The following is a 24,730-nucleotide window of genomic DNA, read 5'->3' as shown; positions in this document are numbered from 1 at the left end:
TGTCCAGATCGTACAGCTGACCCGTCATCGATGAGCACTGCAAGTTTCCCGTTGACACTCGAGTTGTACCAAATGTAAATGATGTTTAAAATTAAACATGCGTGTGAACGGCAGGACACAACTGGCTGATGTTCTTTCACCTCGCGACACTTTTTACAGGTTAACTATGTACAGAAACAGCAACGTTGTAAAGCCTATTGCGAGCTAAATACATTCTTTGCTCGGTTCGACGTGAACGGCAGCCCGCCGAAGGCAGCGCTGCCCGAGGAGACCAGCCTGCTGATCATCTCAGAGGCTGACGTGCGCAGAGCCTTCAAGCGGGTGGACATCCGGAAGGCGGCAGGTCCCGACCACATCCCGGGGCGCGCCCTCAGAGCATGTGCAGACCAGTTGGCAGGAGTCTTCGCAGACATCTTCAACCTCTCCCTGTCCCAGGCTGTTGTTCCTGAGAGCTTCAAGATGTCCACCATTGTGCCTGTCCCCAAACACCCCAAGGTAACCTGCCTGAATGACTGGAGACCCGTAGCCCTCACCTCGATTGTCAGTAAATGCTTCGAGAGGTTGGTCAAGGACTTCATTTGTACCATGTTGCCAGCCACGCTGGACCCATGACAATTTGCATATCGTCAAAACAGATCCACCGACGACGCACTGCCATGGCACTTCCACCGCCCTTTCCCACCTGGAGGAGGAACTGTTGTGTGCGAATGCTGGTTGTGGACTACAGCTCAGCGTTCAACACTATTGTTCCCGCCAAGCTCGACACCAAGCTCAGAGGTCTAGGCCTGCACTCTACCATGTGCAGCTGGATACTGGACTTCCTGTCGGGCCGCCGCCAGGTGGTGAGGATGGGCAGTACCACCTCAGAGCCGCTGACCCTCAACACGGGAGCCCCTCAGGGATGCGTGTTGAGCCCTCTCCTCTACTCCTGTACACCCACGACTGCACGGCCATGCACAGCTCCAACGTCATCATCAAGTTTGCTGACGACACAACAGTGTTGGGGCTGATCACCGGCAGACGAGACAGCCTACAGGGAGGAGGTTGGATCACTGGTACAGTGGTGCCAGGAGAACAGCCTCGTCCTCAACGTCAAGAAGACCAAGGAGCTGATCGTGGACTACAGGAAGCGGAGAGGAGAGCACACCCCATCTCCATAGACGGAGTTGCAGTGAGAGGTCAGCAGCTTCAAGTTCCTCGGCGTGCACATCTCCGAGGACCTCACATGGACCACGCACACCACTCACGTGGTGAAAAGGGCCCAACAACGCCTGTATTTCCTTAGGCGACTGAGGAAATTCAACATGGCCCCCGCATCCTCAGAACATTCTACACCAGTACCATCGAGTGTTCTGACAGGTTGCATCACCGTCTGGTACGGGAACTGCACCGCCCTGGGCGTAGGGCACTACAGAGGGTGGTGCGGTCGGCACAGTACATCGTTGGAGGTGAGCTTCCTCCATCCTGGACATATACACCAAGCGGTGCGTGGCCAGGGCCAAACGGATGATGAAAGACAATAACCACTCCGGCCACAAACTGTTCACCCTTCTACCGTCAGGCAGGCGATACCGCAGTATCAAGTGCCGCACAAACAGACTGAGGGACAGCTTCTTCAGTCAGGCCATCAGGCTGCTGAACAAGGACTGAGACCCTCATTAACACTACACACCAGAACATATTCTGTGAATATCTATGGCCATGGTGTATATTTTATTACATTGTTTATATATATATATATTGTATATATATATTGTATGTATATACATATATATATATATATTGTCTCAAAAAAGTGTATATTTTATTACATTGTTTTATATATATATATTGTCATGATGTATATTCTATTACATTGTTTTATATACATATATTGTTAATACTTTCTTCTTTTTTTGTGTGGATATTGTATAGTTTATTCTCATTCTTATTCTTTTTTTAGTCTGCTACTGCTGTCGGGTGTTTTGCACATAAGAATTTCACAAACCGATTATACTTGTATAAAAGGGGATGTGACAATAAAAACTTGAAACTTGAAACTTGAAAAGGAACGTTACACACAATAGACGATTATCAATAATATGCTTTGTCTGCTGCATATTCTTTGGACCAGCCGGGGCCCTGAGTGACAAAGAAGAATGAACACTTAAAATATATATATATATATATTGTCTGGAAAGCCTCGTGAGCCGTCGCTGCAGAGCGAGACTCGTCGACAGCCTCCGTCTCTGAGGTGCGGAAACTCATCTTTGATCTCAGGAGCCGAGAAAAACCAGCGAGATGAGGAAGAAGCTCCGCTCTGCTGATTGCCTCAGCCGCTGTTCTTGGGGGCTTGTTTTGAGTGTGTGTGTGTGTGTGTGTGGGGGGGGGCTCGTCGGCCTGTTATGGATTAGTTAAGGCTGTTATTCTAATCTGCGCCCCTCTTCTTCACAGCCTCATCATGGAGCATTTCATTCGTTTCAAGCCGGTAAAATATACGATGTTAACTCACATTTCACTTTGCGTTTCACTCAAATGACAATTTGTTTCCAACCGCCACTTATTGCGTAACACAGGTGGTGCAACTCGTCCAACTCTCCACAACCACTCGTTAAAAATAATTTGTACTTTACACAAAAGACACTTGTGAATTACCCGTGACTCGGGGCCCGCTAAAGGGATCATTCACTAGTCGCATAAAGAACCACTCGTCATCCACTCCAGCCCAATCAGCTTTAAGGACTTCCCATTTAAAACGTAGAAGAGCGTTTCACCGCCGATGGAAGCCATTGTTCTCCAGAGGACAAACCCTCGCTGAGCAAAGGGAACCCGGCGGCAGAGGACAATGAGATCAGCGGCGGGCGCTGAAGTCTCAGAGCTCGGCGACGTGAAGCGGCTGGCTTGGCGAGAACATGGAAGCGGAAAAGTCTTTACAACAAAATGTAGAAACTATTTGTGTGACTGAAGCGACGCGTTGGAGTGAACTCGACGCCGCCGGCAGGAAGTAGTATTCATATCATACGCGCGTCACGGGTTATGAGGGGAAAGTTCCTTTCATTCAATCTGATGCAACTCAGGCCCAGAAATTAATAAACTGCAGCTACTGTGTTGTGCAATATTGGTGACTAGGGAAATTATGCAACTCAACATGTTTAATTGTTTCAGAATTAATCTCCGGAGCGTTGCACGTTGTTCACACCAAACACACCAACTCTGTATAAAATTATCCCGTGATGCATATCAACTTCAAACGCATTCTCATTCAAAATTAAATGCATCATTTTCTACACGAGGCCAGTTCAGTTACAGTTCAGAAATCTGTATCGGAAATATATCAATAACCCAAATATCGTCTTGGCTTCATTGAATAGCAGTTTCATCGTGGTGACCCCGGAAGGGAATTCATCGGTATGCAAAATGCTGATGTTCCAACGTCTGAACACCATGTGTGAACTAAAGCAGCAGAGAGGGCTGAACAGTCGATTCCAGTTGGCTCGCGACAAGAAAGAGATTAGTTGAAAATTGCTACAGGAAATGGAAACAAAAGAGTGCAATTTAAATAAAAAGAAAAAAAAGATAGAAAACTGCAATCGCTAAATGGAACGGAAACAGTGGAAATGGGAAAAAGCAAAAGTTAAGGGGGGAAGTCGTGAGCTATGAAGAAGTGGAGAGGTGGGAGCTGAGGACAAGAAGTAACAGATTACAGGAGGAGTTAAACAAATAGTTGGCTAAATGTAAAGAATGGCTGCTGCGTATGATTCTGCTACTCAGTACAAACGTGACAAAACTGACTTAAACACTGATTTAAATGAATAACAATATCTACTTTTATATAATTAATTGTGTCAAATAACAATTAGTTTAAAATCAACAGTCAAATGAGCACATTGAGGGCCCGGCAGGTTGTTGGAGTCCCGAGTTGATCCTCGGTGCTGTGGGGAGCGGCGGACCAGATGGCGCCATCTGCTAATTACTTTCTCACTTCATAGACCGGGTGACTTTTAATTCACATTTTTGAAAAGTAATCTTGTGCCCTTTGCTTGGGAAGCAGGGACGCACGCCACTCCGGATTAAATGGCGTCCTCTTCAAATTTAAAGGCCCATTTGTGTCATGTTGTGATCTCAATGACTGTTGGACAACGCATGAAACAAAAAGGAGTCAAACCAACGTCCAGATGACGCTGTGCACTCGTGGTTTCTTCACATCAAATAGATGAAAACGATGAGACTAGTGATGGCCATCAACTGCTGGAGCCTAATCCCATTTTAACCAGCAGCATGTAATCCCAACATGTATCTAGACGGATGCCGAATAAAACATCACGCATCGGCCGTGATGACAGATCCACATATGCCAACGCTTTTCAAATCAATATCAGTTTCCCGAAGTGCCACGTAACCTCGACATTGACAGACGGGATGCTGTTAAACTACATAAATGATGCTGTCATCAAAGATTGTTTCTCAGCCAACACGCAGCTAATGGACGATGAAGATGGAGCCTGTGAAAGCTTTTTAAGTGGCCTCCTATCTTCGGCTAGCCAAGCAGAGCTAGAGCCACGTGCCAGAAATATTGTTGACATGGGCGACTTGCTGAATCCTCTCTTTTTTTCTTCATACCCAAAGTGAATGCTTTGAAAAAGCTTTGTTTTGCAGCAGGGCGTGTGGCTCCTCCAGCAGATCCCATCTGCGTCTTCGCAATGCCCCGAAAACCCCGGCCGGGCAGCGGGAGGCGGCGCCGCTTCAAAGCAGCCGCTCCATCTGCGGCGAGGCCGCCCGCCTCAAGTGGAGCGCGAGATACAAACATAAAAAGAGGGGCGGAAAGAAAAATCAATCCTCTCGGTCAGGCTCCTTCCTTCGAGCCTCGTGCTGCTCTTTGACGGTGCATTCAGGCGACTACCGTTATCCTCAACGCCGTGCAACTTCACACCAGAAAGTAGTCATCGACGCGTGTGGCAAACGGCACCGAGAATACCGACAGCCGGTGGTCACCAGCAGCTCGTGTTGGCAGAGCGGCACGTTGAGGTCAACGCGAGTGACCCGAGTGACCGTGTGCCGGTGAAACGTCAGGACGGCTCAAGCAGGGTCGGCAGATTTTATCGTATAAAAGTTTGCCAAAAGAAATGGTTCTAAACTTTTCATCTATAACTACCTGATGGAAAACCGTTCACCCGTCTTTGAGGTGCGTGTCCATGTTGGGAGAAGGCTTTAAGATGGAAGACGTTAAGAGTTACACAGCTACTTCTTTTCTTCAATGCAGCTTTCGTGGATCAGATTATTTATAGCAAAGATTTTACCAGCAGAAATACTGGCGCGGTTATTCATTTTTGAAAAGAGCCTCAGTCAATGGCGCCATACGTCATTGCTCCTTCACTTGGTGACTTGTCAAGAATTAAAAATAAATAAATAAAGTTGCAAGAATGAATGACAGTCAAGTAAATACACTACAATTAAAAGTTTGAATCATGGTACATTAAAAGAAAACTTTTGCATTTTGTACTTACTCAAAGTATGCCCAAAGTTAGTTTAAAAGTTAACCAGCCGCTCATAAGTTTACTAATGAACGTTTGACAACGCCAAATTGTAAATATTTCACTGTAGACGTTTACAGGGAGGTCAAGTGGACACCAAGACTCCAGTGATCTTTGGAGACGCTTGTAAACCGAGCAATGCAATCAGAAGTTTGACAGGAGGGTATATTGGGTGTGCTTTCTGTTTGAATTAAAACAAAAGTATAGAGTGAGGTAAACATGTTCACTATTAGTTAATTAAATTGGAAAAACAGTGATGGGATCCATTCACAATGCTGCATTGCCCTTCAACTTATTTATTGATGTACTGAACATGGAAAAAATCCAAAAGTATCCAAACACAAAGTAAAGAACATGTACATCCTTTTAAATACTCAACAAAAGATATTCTATTCCAAAAAACGCTGTTAACCAAGTCAGACCATACAACTTCAAATAAATAAACATTCTTATATTAAGAATTGAGATAAGATGAGTGGGAGGGAACAATTTTTCATGCCGGACCATCAGCACAATTTGTCAAGACCAGATCATCGCGAAGAAGTTACAAAAAGCAAAAGGTAGCGTCAACAATGACCGGTCAGGCATGAAAACGTTTCTAACCCACGGCAGCAAGTATCACAACTCATCTAGACTTAAATTTAACTTGTACAAGTAACACAAATAAGGAATAGATAAACAAGAAAAAGCAGTTGCAGAGATTATCCTACAATGCATAGCACACTGCTCTTTGAAGGGGAAGCATGACTAGTAATGGGTTTAATACCAAGCAGGATGCAGGGACGGGCCTCGGTGCATCTCCCTCCTGTGGTCCAGACTCTGTGACGGTCTTCGTGAACTCTTGCAACACGCGTTGCTCTCGTTAGGAACTGCTTCACTGACCTTCCCCCAAAGTGAATTAAGCAATATACACCTTTGTACGATTTTAAAGACAGGTTATATGCATTACGTTTATATATATATGAGTATGAAAAAAAACAAAAAGAGTTCAAAACTGTGGTTTATATCCATTCTTTACCACATAAATATATATCTTTAATGTTTATATATAAAAAACAAAAACATGTCTATAGTTTAATAGCTTTTTTTTCTTTTTCTTTTTAAACGAAGCAAGACTATCTACAGACCAAACAACCAACAAATTTGATGCACTGTAATGCTCGTCCATGGGACAACAAAGCAAGTATTTCAACTGAAGGGAAAACTTAAACTCAAAAATTAATATCCAAAATGAAAATACCTTACATACTCCAAAAAAGAAAACGATATATATCACACTTTCCGATGAAGTCCAAACAAAAGAAGTCTGCCAAATACTGAACATAAAAAGGACTTATTTACAAAGCTCAAAGCTCAGGAGTAATCCGTTCTCTTCTCAGACTAGTTTTTCTTAAGCTGCTGCCATCGTTGGCTTGTCCTCAATCTTTTATACAAAGTATGTAAAAACCTTTATTGGGTGATGTTAAGACACAAATCAGTCTAATGATATATTGTAGGTACACCATGAGCTCCCTCTGAAGGGAATCCTTTCGGAAGAACTGATTTTTATCCTCTATTTACCTTTTAAGATATCTCCATGTTATAATTTTGCATGCACTTTTTGCGAATAAACCTTTGTATTTTTGTCAGTTTCCAATTAAATCGGAAAGCGAGTTGCTAGTTATATAACAACCAGGATGACAGGGGACCCACAGATGATTTTACAAATGAAACCAGCACTGCCATTGATTCTATAATCTAAAGATAATACAAAGATCTCAAAAGGTATCTTTTACATCATAAATCTCCCCAGAAATTTCAACCACTGCAAACTTTCCTGTAAAGTTCAAAAGCTCACAAGGTGTCATATGAAGATATTTTTCAAAGTATCCAAGTCAAAATATTTTGTTCCAGGTCCAGTAAAAAGTTTCTCCAAATTTCTTTTTATAAAAATAGATGCTTTTTAAACCCACATCAAAGAGGTTCTTAGCTCTTTGGCAAGGTACTGCTTTAAGAATTATTTTTTTTGTCTTTTATCCATTAAGTTTACAATAAGCAACATTATGCAGCCAACCAATAACCAACTCATATTACAATGAACGGAATAACTACAAAATCAACAAAACTGCAAATAGTTCAAAATAAGTACTTGTTAACCACTGAAGGCATAATGCTCCGAAGGCAAATCAGGACACAGAGAAATACAAAGAAGATCACTACACATACGATACAAGACGTACTGTTCAAAGCAGATGTGCAACTTAACAAAAAACCAAGAGTAACATTTGAGTTGGTCCCTCTGTAAAGACAGCAAGGGAACCCAACATCACAGGCATTACAACCTGCACTTTTTTTTTCCTGTTTAAAGTATGTTTCAAAGCGTAGCAATGAAAAATAAAATAAAAATTACATTGGACGCTAAATTTTGTTTTTCTTCGTAACAGCTGTTTTTACTAATGTAGAAAGTTACGGTCAATGCGCTTCCATTTTCTGTTTCCATTTTCTGCCGAGTTTTCTAGAAACAATCTCAGTGGGTATTAGGCTTTGTGTGTTTTGTTGGTTTTGAACGAGACTTGCAGCACTCTGTCCCCGAGGCGGTATCCATTCAAGCTGGCGATGGCCACGGCCGCCTCGTCGTAGTTTGTCATGGTGACAAAACCAAATCCTTTGCACTTGTTTGTGTTAAAGTCGCGAATAACCTTGACGTTTGTGACGGCACCAAACGGCCCAAACATCTGCCAAAGGATGCTCTCATCTGCATCTGGAGCCAGGTTGTAGACAAAGATGCACCAGCCAGTGCCTGCATGCCCCGGGATGTTGATGCCGGCCAGGCTGGTCACCCCGTCGATGGCCATGGGCGAGAACCGGCTGGAAAAGACCAAAAGTAACACGGTTCAAGGTACAATAACATAAAAAGTCAGCACCATAAAAAATAAAGGCGAGCTGTCATTTTGACTGAGCAACATGCATTTAGTTAGTCATCTCATATCAGAGTTGGAGAATATAAAGCCTGCTTTTTGAGCTCATCATAAGTCTACATAGAAAGGATAAGTTATTTAGTCAAAAAGACAAAAATAACTGCATTGTTAAAGTTGGAGTTTGTGCAAAGGCTAATTAAAAGCCACGCAAAAGCCCTGGCTTTGGGTAAATGTGGTAATGCAGTTTAAAGAAACAGACTTCAAAGTGCATGGAAAGCCTATGAATTATTGCAGCAGGTGTCACATAAGATTAGCTGCTCCAGTTGGCCTCTCAGGGAACATCCACCATGACAGGTGTGCTCCCAGCATCAAGGGCACGCAGAGAGATTTGGCAACGAAGACGTCAGCCAAAGAGCCGGGCAGAAGAGAAATCACAAGTCTATTGTTGCCGGTGATGGGCCTTTGAGCTTTCAGGGGATTGGACTTCAATCATACTTGAGGAAAGCATTTTTAAAACTGAACTTTGACAAACTGGTATCCTTGCAAATCCTGAAAGACCTCAGACGCAACGAAGTTTAGAACAGGACAAGCCTGTCCATAATAGATCAAGGTAAAAAGTATTGCGCTCAAAGTACAAGTGTGAAATTTTGTGCAATAGCGAGTAAGACATTCTGCCCTTGGTTATATACCATTTAGACGTGTGACATTATGCAGAGAGTAAAGTATTCCCCTGCATCGCTGTCACTGATCTTATCCAATAGAGGCACTAACCTTATTTAAGAGAGTGACACACAATAATTACCAATCAAAATTATGTTAAAGTGCAAATAACTGAATTTGCTTATACTAACAGAACATAAGGAATTAAAGTGTATGTTGTAGAGTCTGGCCTATAAGACAGAAGGCCATCTGCATGGTCACTAAGCAAATAAACAGCATCAGCTTAGAAGGTTTGCTGGAGGTCATTTACAAGGTTTAATGATCAGTCTGTTAACAGTTCACTCCAGACTGCTTTTATACAATGCAGCTAGTCACATTGTAAGTGCTGCCTGAGTTACCCTCTATATAGCGTGGTCCAGTGGACTGATACCTCATCTTCAGAAGGTCCTGAGTTATAATGCCACCGGGGCACTGGAACTTAAGTATTGATTAGCTCAATGTATGAGAAAGGTGCCCATGTGGTAGTCAGATAAGTTATTTCAGTTTGAATATAAATCACGTGCATTTGGTTTTCCATCACCCAAAGCAACGAACATCCTCAGAATTCAAACCCCAATGTATTGTGGCAGAGGGAAAGTCATTGTCCCAGGACCGAAAAGCAGGTAATCTTCACTCTCCTCTTCCTAGTTTAATGTGTAGCTCTGGTCCTCCCGTCCTAATTCATAACACACAAGTTTACCTTTTTTGCATCTTGCACACGTGTTAAATATGTAAACTACCACACAGTAATGCATACACAACAGGGCTCCCTCGGGATCAAGTAAGCAGACTGAAATCGAAAAAATTTAATTACCTTTTCACTCCATAGGCCATGTTCAGCAGATTGTCCAACCTTCAAAAAACAAACAAGCACAGACCCACATTAATTTAAATACAAAAATAAGCTTTTTACCAGGTTAATGGTGCATTTGGCCAGGATGACAGATTATTAATATTTCAGTTTTTCCATTCAAGTCAGAATTCCAATTTTCGGACCTTAATGTCATTCTTACTTACTCAATAGAGCTAGCCGGAGACATTCTGTTTATTTTTTACAAAGTTGATGATATGCTGCAAAAAACTGCAACTCAGAGGATACGACTTAAAAATATTAAAATGTCCATGAATTGTCTTTTTTTGCATACGGTACCACTTCATCAATCAGTGAAGTGAAAAGCTAATCAATTTTGGCCACTAACTGCAAAACCTTCACATCATCTATTGGTTATTTATATCAGTTTTGCTCGTCTCTTTCATATTCATTAGGGATGCACCGATCTGATCGGCGCCGATCCATATCGGCCGATATTCCCATTATCGGTTTTGATCGGCGTTCTCAAAACGGCCGATCAAATGACGTAACATCTGCGAGAACTATCAGACGTTTCAATCGCGGCGCATCGCAATGGAGACGATGCGCCCGGCGAGGGCCGCAGAGTGAGAGGTCCACGAGGGGATCCTCACCACCGAGCGGCGTCCCCGTCCCCCAAGTTGAATCTCTGGGTCAACTCAGCCGACTCTCACATGTCTGCCCCGATAGACTGATGTTGACGGTAAACGCATTCGATCGGGAGCGCGCGAGGGTTTTGATAAAGTTAGCGGAAGGATTTACGTGAAACAACATCCGGTTTTGCAAAGTTAGCGGAAAGAACCACGTGAAACAACATCCGTTTATCAAAATAAGATGTCGACAAATCATACACTAGCATATAAAAGTAAACAATGAACTGATTTTGTATCTTTATAGATCGTTTCTGAGATTTAGCTTAAATTATGCTAACATTAAAACATTTTTACTGCACCAAGGAAGAGTTTATAAAAATAAGTCAGACTTTTGTATGTTAAAAAAGTCCTGTATATAGATTTCCCCAAGAGTTCCAGGAAATGAATGATGCAGATGTGTTCCATACATATCTGAAATCCCCTACAATAGCAATCAAACTATTTTAATGTATCAATTAGGACATTTTTCAAAGTAAAAGTCCTAAATGTTTAAAGAAATCTGTAATTTCTTTAATGTTTGAGGTGCTTTATATATGTATTTCCTCATAGTCCGAGGCAATAATGCGACACAATAAATAGAATGCTTCAATCAACACCGTGATCGGTATTATCGGATCGGCAGGTACTGATTTCAGTGATCGGTGATCGGCACCAAAAACCTGATCGGTGCATCTCTAATATTCATCCAAATCTGCTCAAACCCAATTGTTTCATATGCCTACATCTGCATCAGGGGGAACACAGCAAAGTTGAAAATGTAAATATGGTCAGGAATTATTCTGTCCGGAGTATTGATGAGCGCCACACAGAATATTCTCAAAGTACTGCTGTGAGACAATTTAAATGCTAATTCCAAATAGCCTCAAACTCATAAATCACTAGCAGTATTAACTAGACTTGGCTCAAATCAGATTTCTAATTTAGTTTTTTGGTGTGCCCCTTTTACCTGAAGCGTTGTGCCTGCTGTGCGAGGGGTCCTGGGTACCTTCGATTGGGTGACTGATACAGCTGGGACAGAAGTGCCTGGCTGGTCTTCTGGCTCGGGTTGTTCGCAAACTTGACTGTAATGGGTTCAGTGGCACCGGGCGGCTTCTGACAGTTAAGACCCTTGATGGCCTCCTCGGCCTCAACTCGCCGATCAAAACGAATGAAGCCAACCCCTCTGGAAACGCCTGAGGAAAGAAAATTAACATAAGATCAGTCGCAGAACTCCTCTTCACTGCCATGAACACATTCAGTACCGATATGCAGCTTGAACTTCATTGACACGGCTTAAAGGGTAGTTTATGGGTCAAAAACAAGGTCATTAGAGTAGATTCACACACAACAAATTAAAAATATTATTTCCCCCCAAACAGTAGTGTGATTTAATGTTGCACCGTGTATCGATATTAAAAAGGTACAGAGGTGCCCGTCCGTTGAAAATGATACAATTTAGCATATTTTAGTATCAATACACGCATTGGATGCCTAGCGAGTGAACGTTGGGGAGACAACATGGTTTCAAGTGCAGGAGACATGGTTTCAAGTGCAGGAGACATGGCGTCAAGTGCAGGAGACATGGCGTCAAGTGCAGGAGACATGGTTTCAAGTGCAGGAGACATGGCGTCAAGTGCAGGAGACATGGCGTCAAGTGCAGGAGACATGGCATCAAGTGCAGGAGACATGGCTTCAAGTGCAGGAGACATGGCGTCAAGTGCAGGAGACATGGCGTCAAGTGCAGGAGACATGGCTTCAAGTGCAGGAGACATGGCTTCAAGTGCAGGAGACATGGTTACAAGTGCAGGAGACATGGCTTCAAGTGCAGGAGACATGGCGTCAAGTGCAGGAGACATGGCGTCAAGTGCAGGAGACATGGTTTCAAGTGCAGGAGACATGGCGTCAAGTGCAGGAGACATGGCATCAAGTGCAGGAGACATGGCTTCAAGTGCAGGAGACATGGCATCAAGTGCAGGAGACATGGCGTCAAGTGCAGGAGACATGGCTTCAAGTACAGGAGACATGGCGTCAAGTGCAGGAGACATGGTTACAAGTGCAGGAGACATGGCTTCAAGTGCAGGAGACATGGCATCAAGTGCAGGAGACATGGCGTCAAGTGCAGGAGACATGGCTTCAAGTGCAGGAGACATGGCGTCAAGTGCAGGAGACATGGCGTCAAGTGCAGGAGACATGGTTACAAGTGCAGGAGACATGGCATCAAGTGCAGGAGACATGGCTTCAAGTGCAGGAGACATGGCTTCAAGTGCAGGAGACATGGCTTCAAGTGCAGGAGACATGGCGTCAAGTGCAGGAGACATGGCTTCAAGTGCAGGAGACATGGCGTCAAGTGCAGGAGACATGGCGTCAAGTGCAGGAGACATGGCGTCAAGTGCAGGAGACATGGCGTCAAGTGCAGGAGACATGGCGTCAAGTGCAGGAGACATGGCGTCAAGTGCAGGAGACATGGCTTCAAGTGCAGGAGACATGGCGTCAAGTGCAGGAGACATGGCTTCAAGTGCAGGAGACATGGCTTCAAGTGCAGGAGACATGGCTTCAAGTGCAGGAGACATGGCGTCAAGTGCAGGAGACATGGCGTCAAGTGCAGGAGACATGGCGTCAAGTGCAGGAGACATGGCGTCAAGTGCAGGAGACATGGCGTCAAGTGCAGGAGACATGGCGTCAAGTGCAGGAGACATGGCGTCAAGTGCAGGAGACATGGCGTCAAGTGCAGGAGACATGGCTTCAAGTGCAGGAGACATGGCGTCAAGTGCAGGAGACATGGCGTCAAGTGCAGGAGACATGGCTTCAAGTGCAGGAGACATGGCTTCAAGTGCAGGAGACATGGTTTCAAGTGCAGGAGACATGGTTTCAAGTGCAGGAGACATGGCGTCAAGTGCAGGAGACATGGCTTCAAAATACAGGCCCATTTCACGTGAATGTCTTACAACGATTCTGATATGCATTAACTAAACGTGAAACGCTGCTCATGTCAATGCATAAACAAGAAGCAGAGGCACTCTTATTAGTCGTGGTGTAACTGACCGTGATCAGTACGGATCACCTCTCGCGGTTCAGCACACACACGAACCGTGGATTAATTACAGTCTAACGTTACTACTGCAGTGGGAAATGTATTACTGACTATCGTTATTCCACAATATTCTATAACATGAGCCCCGTAAGTTCGAAGCAGTTTATGATACATAAAACTACTAATGACAAGATTTGTTTGTTGAGATTTGTTTGTTTTATTCCTACTTAAAATACAAGTTCACCTCGACAGGTAATTCTCACGCGCCCGCTCTGCAAAATATAGCGGTAACTAATCATAATGGCGAGTTGTATTTTTCATGAACTTTATATTTGTTTTTATGTCTGTCGTATTATTTTGTTTTGTCATACATTTATCCCCCATACCTTGATGGCCGGTCTGTAAAAGTACACAGAAAGAAACCTTTCCCATAATGCATTGCAGAAAGAATATCATGCATTCCAGCAGCACATGGGGACACAACACCTGGGAAATGTCTCGGTTAGAGATTCTGTTCAGTCTTTCATACGTTTCTGCTTCCACATGACGGTGAAGATGTAGAGAATATAACTTCTCTTAATGCATTTTTTTTGCCATGAAACGGGCATTGAATGGGAAGAGGAAGAAAGAAAGAGCAGGTAAGTGCAGGCAGAAGGGAGACTGGAGGGGGAAAGAAATTATGAAGCATTATGAACACCCATTTCCTATTCTGTCCATCTATGCATATTTATGAACACCTCTAGTGGGAAATTGCATTTTCGGGGACCACATACCACAACTGCCAATGTATTTCTCCAGCCTGGCTGTTTCTTTTTGCTAGGGGGGGGAAGAAAAGCAGCAAGGGAAGGGGTCTGTCATGTCCTACTCACCGGTCACCTGGTCCACCAGAATGCGTGAGGTAATGATGCGTCCGTACTGAGAGAAGAGCTGCTCCAGTTCTTTCTGAGTCATGGTTTTTGGCAAGCCACTGACGTACAAATTTGCATCTCTGATGGAGGCGGAGCTTGGACGCGCAAAGGAAACCTACGGATGGAGACAATTCACATGACCACGAGCACATTCCAGACCGTTTTGAACATGCATACCTCTAATGAATATTTTCTAAGCTCAAGGCAGGACATCAACTTTTATGTTAATTAAATACCAACTGGTCATCAACCAGACTGAGTTTTCTTTAAATAGTCATGCTAGGGAGCCAACATGTCACTGTGTATGACATTTATCATTATTAACATACAAACATATATACTTATATCATCTCAGTATATTAATGAATGCATTGGGATTCTAAGACAGAAATAACAAACACAGCCGCGTAATAGAAAATGGGGAGCGAAATTATCCATCAGGTCCTGTGGATCAAAAACATCATTCATCCCTTAGTAGCCACACATTGTCTTTATTATATTTCTGGAGCAGTGACACCCTCTACAATGACATCTAGAGGGTCCCATATAGCCTAAATGTAGGATCTGATGTGGAAGAATGACTAAAGGCTGGTTCAAAGGGAGGCCTGAATGAAAGATCACAGGGAAGAGAAAATAAAGAAAAAGTGCAGTCATGAATCTGCTGACATGAATCTGGCCTTTTCTTTCGTCTGGGGGCTCCAGGTTCTTGCCACTCGCCAGTCCACAACATAACTAGCAAACATCTGCATTTAATTACAGTGTCCCATAAATGGTTCTATAACAAGTCTATATAATATTTTGCAATAGAACATAAGAAAAGAAAAATGACTCATAATTAAATCCTTACTTTTTGTGCTCTCGGATCAATTAGAACTCCAATTGGTCATCCACTTCCCAAAACTAACCAAGTCCCTGACCTGTGGGGAGGCTGACAAAGTGAACGTGAAATCTAGAGCTCCCAGCCCTCAGCCAGGCAATGCACTAGCTCCATCTCATCCCTGGCTCACCTTCACACTTCATTTGATGCTAATATTTGCAAATTACATTCCTCTATCCCACTAGGGTTTATTCGCACTTCTGACGGAGCAGCTAGAGATTTTGGGACGTCTTAAAGTCTTATGTTATACTTTCAGAGGTATGAACTCCGAAAGAGAGGTGGGTATAAAGACGTGTTCCGTTTGATTCATGGTAATGAAGTGGCATGGCTTATAACATGCCTCATCTTCAACTTTCAAAATAATATCGGATTTAAGTTTTGAAAACAGATTGAACCAAACATGAAGCTTACACATTGTGCCATTCAATGGCACCCAGACATATTTATGGAAAAGAAAAGACTATCTGGCAAGCTCCTTGTAAGACCAGTGGAAACATATCTGGCTCCACCATCCAAAAATCTTGCAGCACTATCTGAAGCAAATTAGCTTTTCCAGTAGCCCATTGAGTGCTACATTGCCTGATAAATGCTAATGGCAGCCACCTCCCTGTAAAGGCATACAGCAGTGCTACAGCACATGCAACCATAGAAACAGTTCTGCTCTACTTGAGGCAAAAGCAAAGCTGCATGTGCCCAGATTAACAATAGACTCTCCCCCTTCCAACCCACATTTCTCCAGCCTCATTATGCCTCAGACTCCATCCCAGAGAGCTGGACATGAACGGCATATCTTGGATTTTTGCAACCAGTCATGAATGGTAACTGATTTGAGTGAGTTTAATATGACCGTCTGATTAGGAAGCTTATTGGAGATAAGACTGAACAGGGTAACGCCCATTATAGATTAGGAAAAAAAGCATGCGTGACATCCTACCTTGATAGTTTTAGTCTGCAGTCTCAAGCCATTTAAGGTATTGATGGCTTTTTCCGCATCCTTTGGGTCCACGTAATTCACAAATCCATAGCCTAGGCTCTGCCCTGCAATCACAAGACCAGAAAATACATAAAAACTCACACTTACAGAAACTAAAATATGACGGCTCAACAAAGACACAGGAACATATGTGACAATTAAACATGGAGAAAAACTGCCTGAATGACATGAATGCAGTTCTCAAGAAATAAATCACAATCAGTACCACCAAGATATAAAAAGTCGTTTTTTATTTCTCATTTGGTCGAGCATTAGGGACAGAGGAGGTCACAGCCTACCGTATATCTGCAAACCGACTCTTTTGAAAAACATGTCTTAATTAAAAATGAGGCAGCTCTGCCTTTACACCAAACTCATCTCTGACAGCGCAGTAGCCGAGGCTCAATGTGTTCCCCTCCCTCCACAGTTTATCTCTAAAATGTACAATAGATTGACACCCACTCTTTATGTGCACAGAGGCAATTCAATTTCCTCCACCCACACAGCTGGGTCTCTCTGCAATTCCACTGCCGGTCAAGTTCACCAGCTCAAGCAGTCTCAGCTTATTAACGCAGGACATAAGCAACTTGATGATCAATCTGGGTAATATTTTCCACACAAGTCAGTATCACATGTATGGCCAAGATATGTTGAGAGAGATGAGTGAGAGCATATCGGCACCATATTCATCCTTTTTCTTATTTCAAACCAAGACTTTAAATTAAAAAGGGGCGTTTTTCTTAAATGATCATATTGGCCACATCAGCTCTTACATGTCGAATAGTCAAGACTATGAAACTGACAAAAATGTATGTGACATAGACATTAGAGAATTTAAAACTCAATGTAAAAACAAGAACATATGTGTATTAATTAAGGGAACGAGACAGACATCCAACTGTCAAATATGACTTACAGCATTGCAATCAACTTAGCTTGACTGTACATCTGACCAGCCTATATGCATCCATGCTGGCTTTATCATGTCTTACCACTATGAGTCACTGCTCTCATGTGTCGTCGTGCAGTGGTTAAGTGAAGTTCATAAACTTAATTTCACCTTGAATCTCAGGGACTGTTCTAGCCAGGAGAAACATGCTGAGCCTTTGAAATGAGCTGGTGAAATGACACTTACTGAGTGTGTTCTACTACACATGGTGCATGTGGGCATGCTATGTCCTTATAGTGATTTCTTCCTATGGAACGTCTAGATAGCCACTTCATCTGCTCTTATGACTGGGGGCCCTTAGCCATGTTCCCATCACAAACAACCTTCTCACTTTCAGCTGTCGTGAAGGAGTAGAGGAGACATGCTGGGTTGAACTTTCAAACAGATAACTGCAGCTTCCAGTAAAAGACGTGTGCTGCCCACAGTGGGAGGGAAATGACACAAAGACTAAAGCTGCAGCTGCTGCAGCAGCAGCCAAGGCAAGAACATTTAAAGCAAAGAGGAAGCATGCATCTCTCTGGCAATTACTTAACATCTGATGTAGCACCAGTACACAGATGTAGGTTGGCTTAAATCCATTGCCACAGGGCCAAGGGAGAGACAAAAGCAACAGTCTGGAGGGGAAAGGGTTTTATATAGAGCTGCAATTAAAATCAAGGCAAAATTCCTAATAAATGATGAGGCTTTGAAGAACACATTTTTCTCCAACTGATTTTGTAGACAGTATTTACTCAGCCCAATTTAAGCTTTTGTCGGTTAAAAACAACTTTAACAATTCAAGCTTAGAATATATAATAGCCTGCTGGTTACTGAGTATTGATGGGGGAAAAGGTGATTTATACATTATCGATCCACTTCGACAATCACATGGGTCCTTTAGAAATACCTGCATCGACAAAAACATCTGCTCAACAGCAGGGCTCAATCCCCCTTTCTGACAGTGCTGGGATTTTAAAAAATAAATTTAAAAAAGCAGTTTCTACGAATGGGAACAAACGACTGAAACTGTGACACAAAATCCATTTGACATTAGCACATTAATCAATAATAAGCACACTGAAACGTAAGCAACGCAGTCAGCGCAAGCATTGTTACAGGATGCACATTATGTTTGAGACAAACAAGTTTTAATTTGTTAATGTCAGTGGCGTTTATACAGTTACATCAAAATTAAATTAGCCTCCCTTAAGTGTTCTGTTTGGAAAGTATCTATAGCCAATGCCAGGGCTGAGAACTCACTCTTTCCAGCTGGCTACATTAGTACTCCTTTAATAAAAAAGGCAATTTGTTTTTTAAATGGCTAATTACTCTAATAAGATCACTGCTGATGCTAAGAGGCTCTGGATTTGTGCCGTAAACAAACCCCAGCTACACACTTAGTTTCTCTCAAGATGCCGGTGCAACTGTCATCCCTAATCCACTCTAACAGAGGCTCACATTCTGAAAACAAAGTGAAGCTGTAATTTCAATGTACTACATTCCTGGGGGGTTTCTTTGTAAAAAAAAAAGAAGGTAGAAGCTAGAAAAAACCATGACACAAGTTTTCACAGATGTGTGCAACGATAACTAACCAACAGTCGAAGAACAGATGAACGTGACTGCCACACTACACTGACAAACACAGATCTAGCAGCCAGTTTTATACAATGGTTGGTATTTCCTACAACAAGATCGCCCATAAGGCGGAGGACAAGCATAAAAACCAACTGACATACAATCACTATACTAGCCAAGGTAGCATTGGAACATCACCTAGGTTAAAAGATGTTAATTAAAAGCAATGATTACAAAGATTACTTTTAGAATATCGAAAATGTGTTTCGATTAGATTGGTGTGGAATAGCAAGAGACACTATGTGAGGCCTTTCTATGATTTTATATTTACTACCATCTTCTTTTTTCTGCTTTTAATAAAAACTATAAGTGCACATGTTTAAATCAGGGGTGTCTATGAAGTAACAAGATGGCATATAGCACCATAGAGGGACCCTCGCTTAGGTTAAGCATGTGTTTATCCAATAATGTTGTTATGTATTTAGTCAACAGGGCACCTTACAGGTCATCTAAAAGACGAAACTTGATTTAGTCATCGGGGCGCTTCAAAAAAACTGTTTCCTTGGTCAAACCACAAAAAGGTTAAAAGTATGTTACTTGTGTAATCTGAATCTAATTTCACCCACTATATGGGGCCATGTAGTATAACCTCAAGTCCTTTTCACTAAAAAGCAGGCTGATTTCAAACAACTTGTTTCATTTATTTCCTTCTCTAAATAAATTATACATCGTCTGTAACGTACTCGTGGTCTTAAAATTACTTTGAGTGTTATGTTCACGCTTGCTCCACTAAACATGCAACCTATCAAGCATGTTTATGTTCAATCACCCAAGCAGACTCAACACCGGTTTTAAAACGAGACTCACTTGTCTATTCAGCTCAGACCATTTCACACATCAACAATCAAATGCATTTCTTGTATGCATGACTACATCAGTGCATTTATTTCATGGAAGACAACACACTTGACAAGTTTCATCATTCCTTCATTCCAAAACTCTAAATTCAGTAAATACATAATGATAGCCCCCCTATGCCTTCCATCTCCACAAATACACCAATCTTGGTGTGTGTTCTACCTCATGCTACCATTTCCTTCCAATGAAATTAAACATGGAAGCTTTGATAATGTAGAAAGAACAGTTATACTGTGTCAAGGAACATGAGCTTCCACTTTATATGGTTGGAGAAGCAAAAAGTTAGTAAACATACTTTGAGCACTTGGCATGTTTAGCAGCTGTAGGAAACATTAGTGGGGAAGCAAAGGATCACAAAGGTTTGAGTTGCATCACAGCGATCAGTCAGAGATCCGATCAGCTTCTGGATCAACACAGATTGATGATTGTCAATGAGCCACATTGGCCGATATACATTTATTTTGTTTTGTTTGAGCAGCTTGTTTTCAAAGTTCAAAACTATATATATATATATATTTTTTTAAATGCGTCCTTTTACTTTTTTTATAGACATCTATAATGACGCAATTCAAAAGATTAGAAAATAAAAGATTGTATTTTTATATATTCGAGACATCTTGGCGTTGGTAGATTTAATAACATGCTTAGCATTTGTTTTAGGAAGTAAAGAGCTAATATTTCCATCTCTTGGTTATATTTCTGTGAAAACTTCTCCTTCAAAACTGTATGAGCGTGTGTGTGTATATTCTTTTCAAGGTCATCGCAAAAACGACCTTTCACAAGACGACATTAGAACACATCGTGATAACGATATAATTTACTGAGTAGAGAATGAACGCATCAGAAGTTATAGGCTCTTCTGCTGACCTCAACACAGATGTGTTCTCTATGTAGCATTATTAGGGATCGGCGACGACAAGGGGGAGGAGCATTGAATTAATAATGTTAAATGTCAGATGCGGCTGCACGCATCTTCAAAGTTGATTTTAATAAGAGCCCCCCCTCAACCCTCCAGCCTCATTTCAAGGGAATGATTTGTTCAATGATGCTGTAGATGTTTCAAGACCAAATGCAAATTTAACAGAAGTGTGTATAGACAGCCTTTAAAGGCCAAACGCTGTATGTGCCGGACCAGTCGACTGCGCTATAAGCAGCAGATGGAAGTTCGAGCTAACCTTGACCAAAGCAGCGAGCAGAAGAATCCAGCAGCTTCAGCCATTATCTACATTCTCCTGTCACAGTGGCAATATCTGTGTTCTGCCAGCTGTATTTCTCTGATTTAAAAAAATGAATCTGCAAGTTGTCTAGCTGCCCAAATAAAAGGAATGTAAAATGCATTTAATTTGAGTGTCTTGAAATTCCTGTCGTAAAGAACCGAGGAGACATCCTTTGAGGAAAGCATTGGTGCATCTCTAAAATATAGCAATAACAATAAATCAGTCAATACAGACGGTGCCTGGTATTCTTCATCATCGCGATGCTAAATGTCTAATATACAAAAGAGATACTAAGACTGCAGGCATAAAAAGAAAAGTGTCAAACTTTAACAATCCTGCTTTTAGGGCCTCACTAATTGGGTTTAACGTTACATTTTACATCCATTTTATACAAAAGTAAAACATTGTAATTGTGTGCTAACTTAAAGGCAAAATAAATGAGCATAGCAACTGTCTGGTCAGAGCAAATAAACAGTCATAGCAATAAAGTTTGCGTTACCTGTTATTTTGTCTCGAACAAGTTTACAGGACTCAATTTCTCCGATGCTCCCAAACAAACTCTTCAACTCCTCCTGGGTCATATTCTGAGGCAGATAGTTGACTATCAAGTTAGTTTTACTGTCCTCTATGCTCCCTGACTCTACAGGTGAGGAGCAGTTGTTTGAGATTGTCGAAGGCCCGTTGCTTGTGTTGTTGCAAGTTGGCCCATTGGACAGCTGTGTTTCCATGGCAGCAATAACCTGCTACAGAGACAGAAAAAGAATGAAGTCAAAATCACATGCAAATCAGACAACATCTGTCAATAGTACAGACTCATGCCGCTTTTATTTTTTTTGTGCATCAACATAATTTAGTGTAGCATAATACAAATAACATTACAGGGCAATGCATTTTTAGAAAGATACGTTGTCCTCAGAAGAGCTCAAGGCTGGCTTTTCAATTATGTAAATGTGTGACTTTAGCATAGTTGTCTGATCAAGTGTGAAATGTTAGATCTTAAGAGCGCGACCACCATAAGAAGTTGAAAAAAGGCATAATGAATTCCCTCTCTGCTTCTGCTTCTGGGAAACCAGAGGACACTTTCTACTGAAAAAGTAATGTGATCGTCTATTAATCTGTCAGAAGCTCAACGCTTGATAAAGTAATATTCAAGATGGAAAGCAGCATGTTTAAACATGTCTTTCAATGATAAATGTGGTGACTAAAGACATTTTATCAGACAAAATAATCTAGATGCAGTATGCAAAGCCTATAGCTGCAGTCACCAGTGCAGTAGCATAGGTAAACAGGTCTTAGATTATATGGTAATGAGTTACAGCAACCAACAAAACGTTAACATATGAAGAGTCATCCTTTGTTAACAGACTCACCACATGCACAAAGTAAATATGTGTATATTATTCGAAGGACACAGACTAATTCAGACCATACCAATACCTAAAATACAAATTGAACATGTGATAAATTTGACCTCAGGGTCAAATCATGACCGAGAGCTAACGTCATTGGTATGGCCTGAGCAATTAGACAGAAATCAGGCCTTTGGGCCGAAGAATGTGAAGAGAGAAGCGCCACAGACCCCAGTCCAAGGCTCAGGCGCCCACGAACCACTTCTAAGCAGAGAAGCCACATCGCACAGTCTGACAGCCATGTTATGTTGGAGTTGCCGTCTGAAAATGTGGACACAAAAAGTACTTCATGTTAGTTCAGACAAGAACAAAAGCAACAGTCAGAAGTGATCACTTGTTGACTCGCGGTCCATGCAGCTCGACTTAAACCAGGGAGAAGCAACAGGTAACGTTTCACTTGGTCACAAAAGAGAGAAACCTGGCCACAACGCCGACTACAAGCATAAACAATGGCAAGTTAGTCTCATGGATAAGTGCTGCACAAAGATGATCACTGAAATTGGAAAATACAACTCAATTGGTCAGCAGAGACGATATTTAAGTCACGCCGACATATCCTGACATTTTTATATCCAGTCTTTAGCACACAGGCACACACAATAAGAGCATTACAACGTGAACTATGCGCCAAGTCTCCCATGAAACAACAGACAACTAAACTAAGGTTTACCACTAATGAAAATGAACCTACACGGTAAAGAACTCTCAAGTGAATTTAAGCGATTTCCATCACTGACCACCATCAAAATGATTAGTGCACCATATTCACATTGCCATTCAAATAATTTAAGAATACATCTTAAATTTGCTTAAAATATAATCAATTTAAGAATGCACAAACTGTATCATGACAATGTTACATTATTTGGGTCACATGCTGCCATTTCCACAAAGGATGTACACGAAGCCACACACTGCAGTGCCTCCATGTTCAAGAGGAAACTCAACAGAAGCGTAGCTTTGATTTGCCTCTGTGGCCTGGAGACCATGTCACTATACACTGTAGACAGGTTTTGTTTTGACTGTTTTATTTGCATTATGTGTTTGTAAATGAAAGTTACATTAAAGACCTACAACAACTATCGTATAGTTTTAAACTGCATGCTTTTTTTCACAAATACAGCACACATGAATGAGCATTTAGTATTCCATTTATGAATTTGTTTCACCTTGTTGGTTGCATCTTCTGAAAATGTCAACCTGCCAAAACTCAAATACAATTGATTTTCTCTACTCGAGTGATAAAAACAGCATTGCAAATTGTGCACTGTACAGATTTAAACCTGATCAATATTTCTTAGTGGAGAGCTTCTCAAACCAGTGTATCAATATACTCAGCCATAGAAAAGGATAATGGAAGAATAAAAAATAAAAAAATGTAAATCCTTATTTCGCAAGGTCACATGAGATTCAATTATTTATGCTATCTTAATTGCATTTTGTCAAAACTAATTTAAATATATAGAAATAACACATACTGCGCTGTAGCATTCACACTGTGGTTCAATTGCACAATACGTCAATAAATTAGTTGTATATATATTCTGCTTTCAGACACATTTCATTTGATATTTTTCCTTTTACACATTCAGTATTCATTTTGTCCCAAGAGTGTTTTTTTTACCAATCCTAATTTAAGTATTTAAATAGACAGAATTAAGTCAGTACAGCTGCCATGATAAAAAAGAATGGCCTTGATTTCAGTTGCTTTTCTCTGCCAACTGTGTTTCAACACTGCCACATCTCAGCTGTCGCCATTAATGCTGTCACAATGTACATAAAATGCACGTGAAATGACAAACTGCAGCAAATAGCTCACTGCAAGTCAGAGCAAACAGCTGTAGATCTGCTCTGGACCCTCATTCGATTAAATAATCACGCCCCCAGCTTAACCAAGTGTGAAAACTGAAGGTGTACTATGAGTGTGTTAGATCAGGGTTGACACTGTGATAGCTTGATTAAAAATGACAATGTATTTAACAGTGTTATTTATCTGGATATATGTATGCTCTGCACAGCAGAACACGTGGCAGCAGCGCGTAGGTGTTGAGCTCATAGCACACGAATCAGGATTCTGAAGAACAGAACTATTTGCATCGAACAGTATCACATGCTGCTGTAAGCTTGAGTATCTTACATTTGCACAACAACTAAACAATACAATTTAAAGGTTATATACTGGAAAATATTAATATTTTCGTTATGGAACTTTAATCCAGATCATTTCAAGATTGTAAAGTTGATGCAAAACATGCATTTGGCAGATAATTTAGCCACAGAAAATTGCAAACGTCACATTTAAGTTG

The 24,730-nt window shown here is 41.6% G+C and overlaps 1 protein-coding gene across 8 annotated transcripts in view; it reads right to left on the bottom strand.

Annotated features, from left to right (window-relative positions):
- Window positions 1–5,790: 5,790 nt before the first annotated feature.
- elavl2 (ELAV like neuron-specific RNA binding protein 2) overlaps window positions 5,791–24,730 on the bottom strand; it is a 136,675-nt gene continuing 117,735 nt past the window's right edge. For 7 of the 8 annotated variants that reach the window (XM_056442857.1, XM_056442854.1, XM_056442853.1 and 4 more), the window contains 7 exons: window positions 22,595–22,685; window positions 21,515–21,758; window positions 16,339–16,442; window positions 14,489–14,642; window positions 11,556–11,781; window positions 9,921–9,959; window positions 5,791–8,357 (listed from right to left, as the gene is read on the bottom strand). In XM_056442857.1, coding sequence (XP_056298832.1) covers window positions 8,027–8,357; window positions 9,921–9,959; window positions 11,556–11,781; window positions 14,489–14,642; window positions 16,339–16,442; window positions 21,515–21,758; window positions 22,595–22,666 — 1,170 coding nt within the window. In that variant the 5' untranslated portion in view covers window positions 22,667–22,685 and the 3' untranslated portion in view covers window positions 5,791–8,026. The remainder of the gene's footprint in view (window positions 8,358–9,920; window positions 9,960–11,555; window positions 11,782–14,488; window positions 14,643–16,338; window positions 16,443–21,514; window positions 21,759–22,594; window positions 22,686–24,730) is intronic. The other variant, XM_056442859.1, reaches the window with a different exon arrangement.

This window comes from Pseudoliparis swirei, chromosome 21 (genome assembly GCF_029220125.1).
Source record: "Pseudoliparis swirei isolate HS2019 ecotype Mariana Trench chromosome 21, NWPU_hadal_v1, whole genome shotgun sequence".
Taxonomy (NCBI): domain Eukaryota; kingdom Metazoa; phylum Chordata; class Actinopteri; order Perciformes; family Liparidae; genus Pseudoliparis; species Pseudoliparis swirei.
Note: the sequence above shows the minus strand (reverse complement) of the source record. Positions and strands in the feature narration are given on the sequence as shown.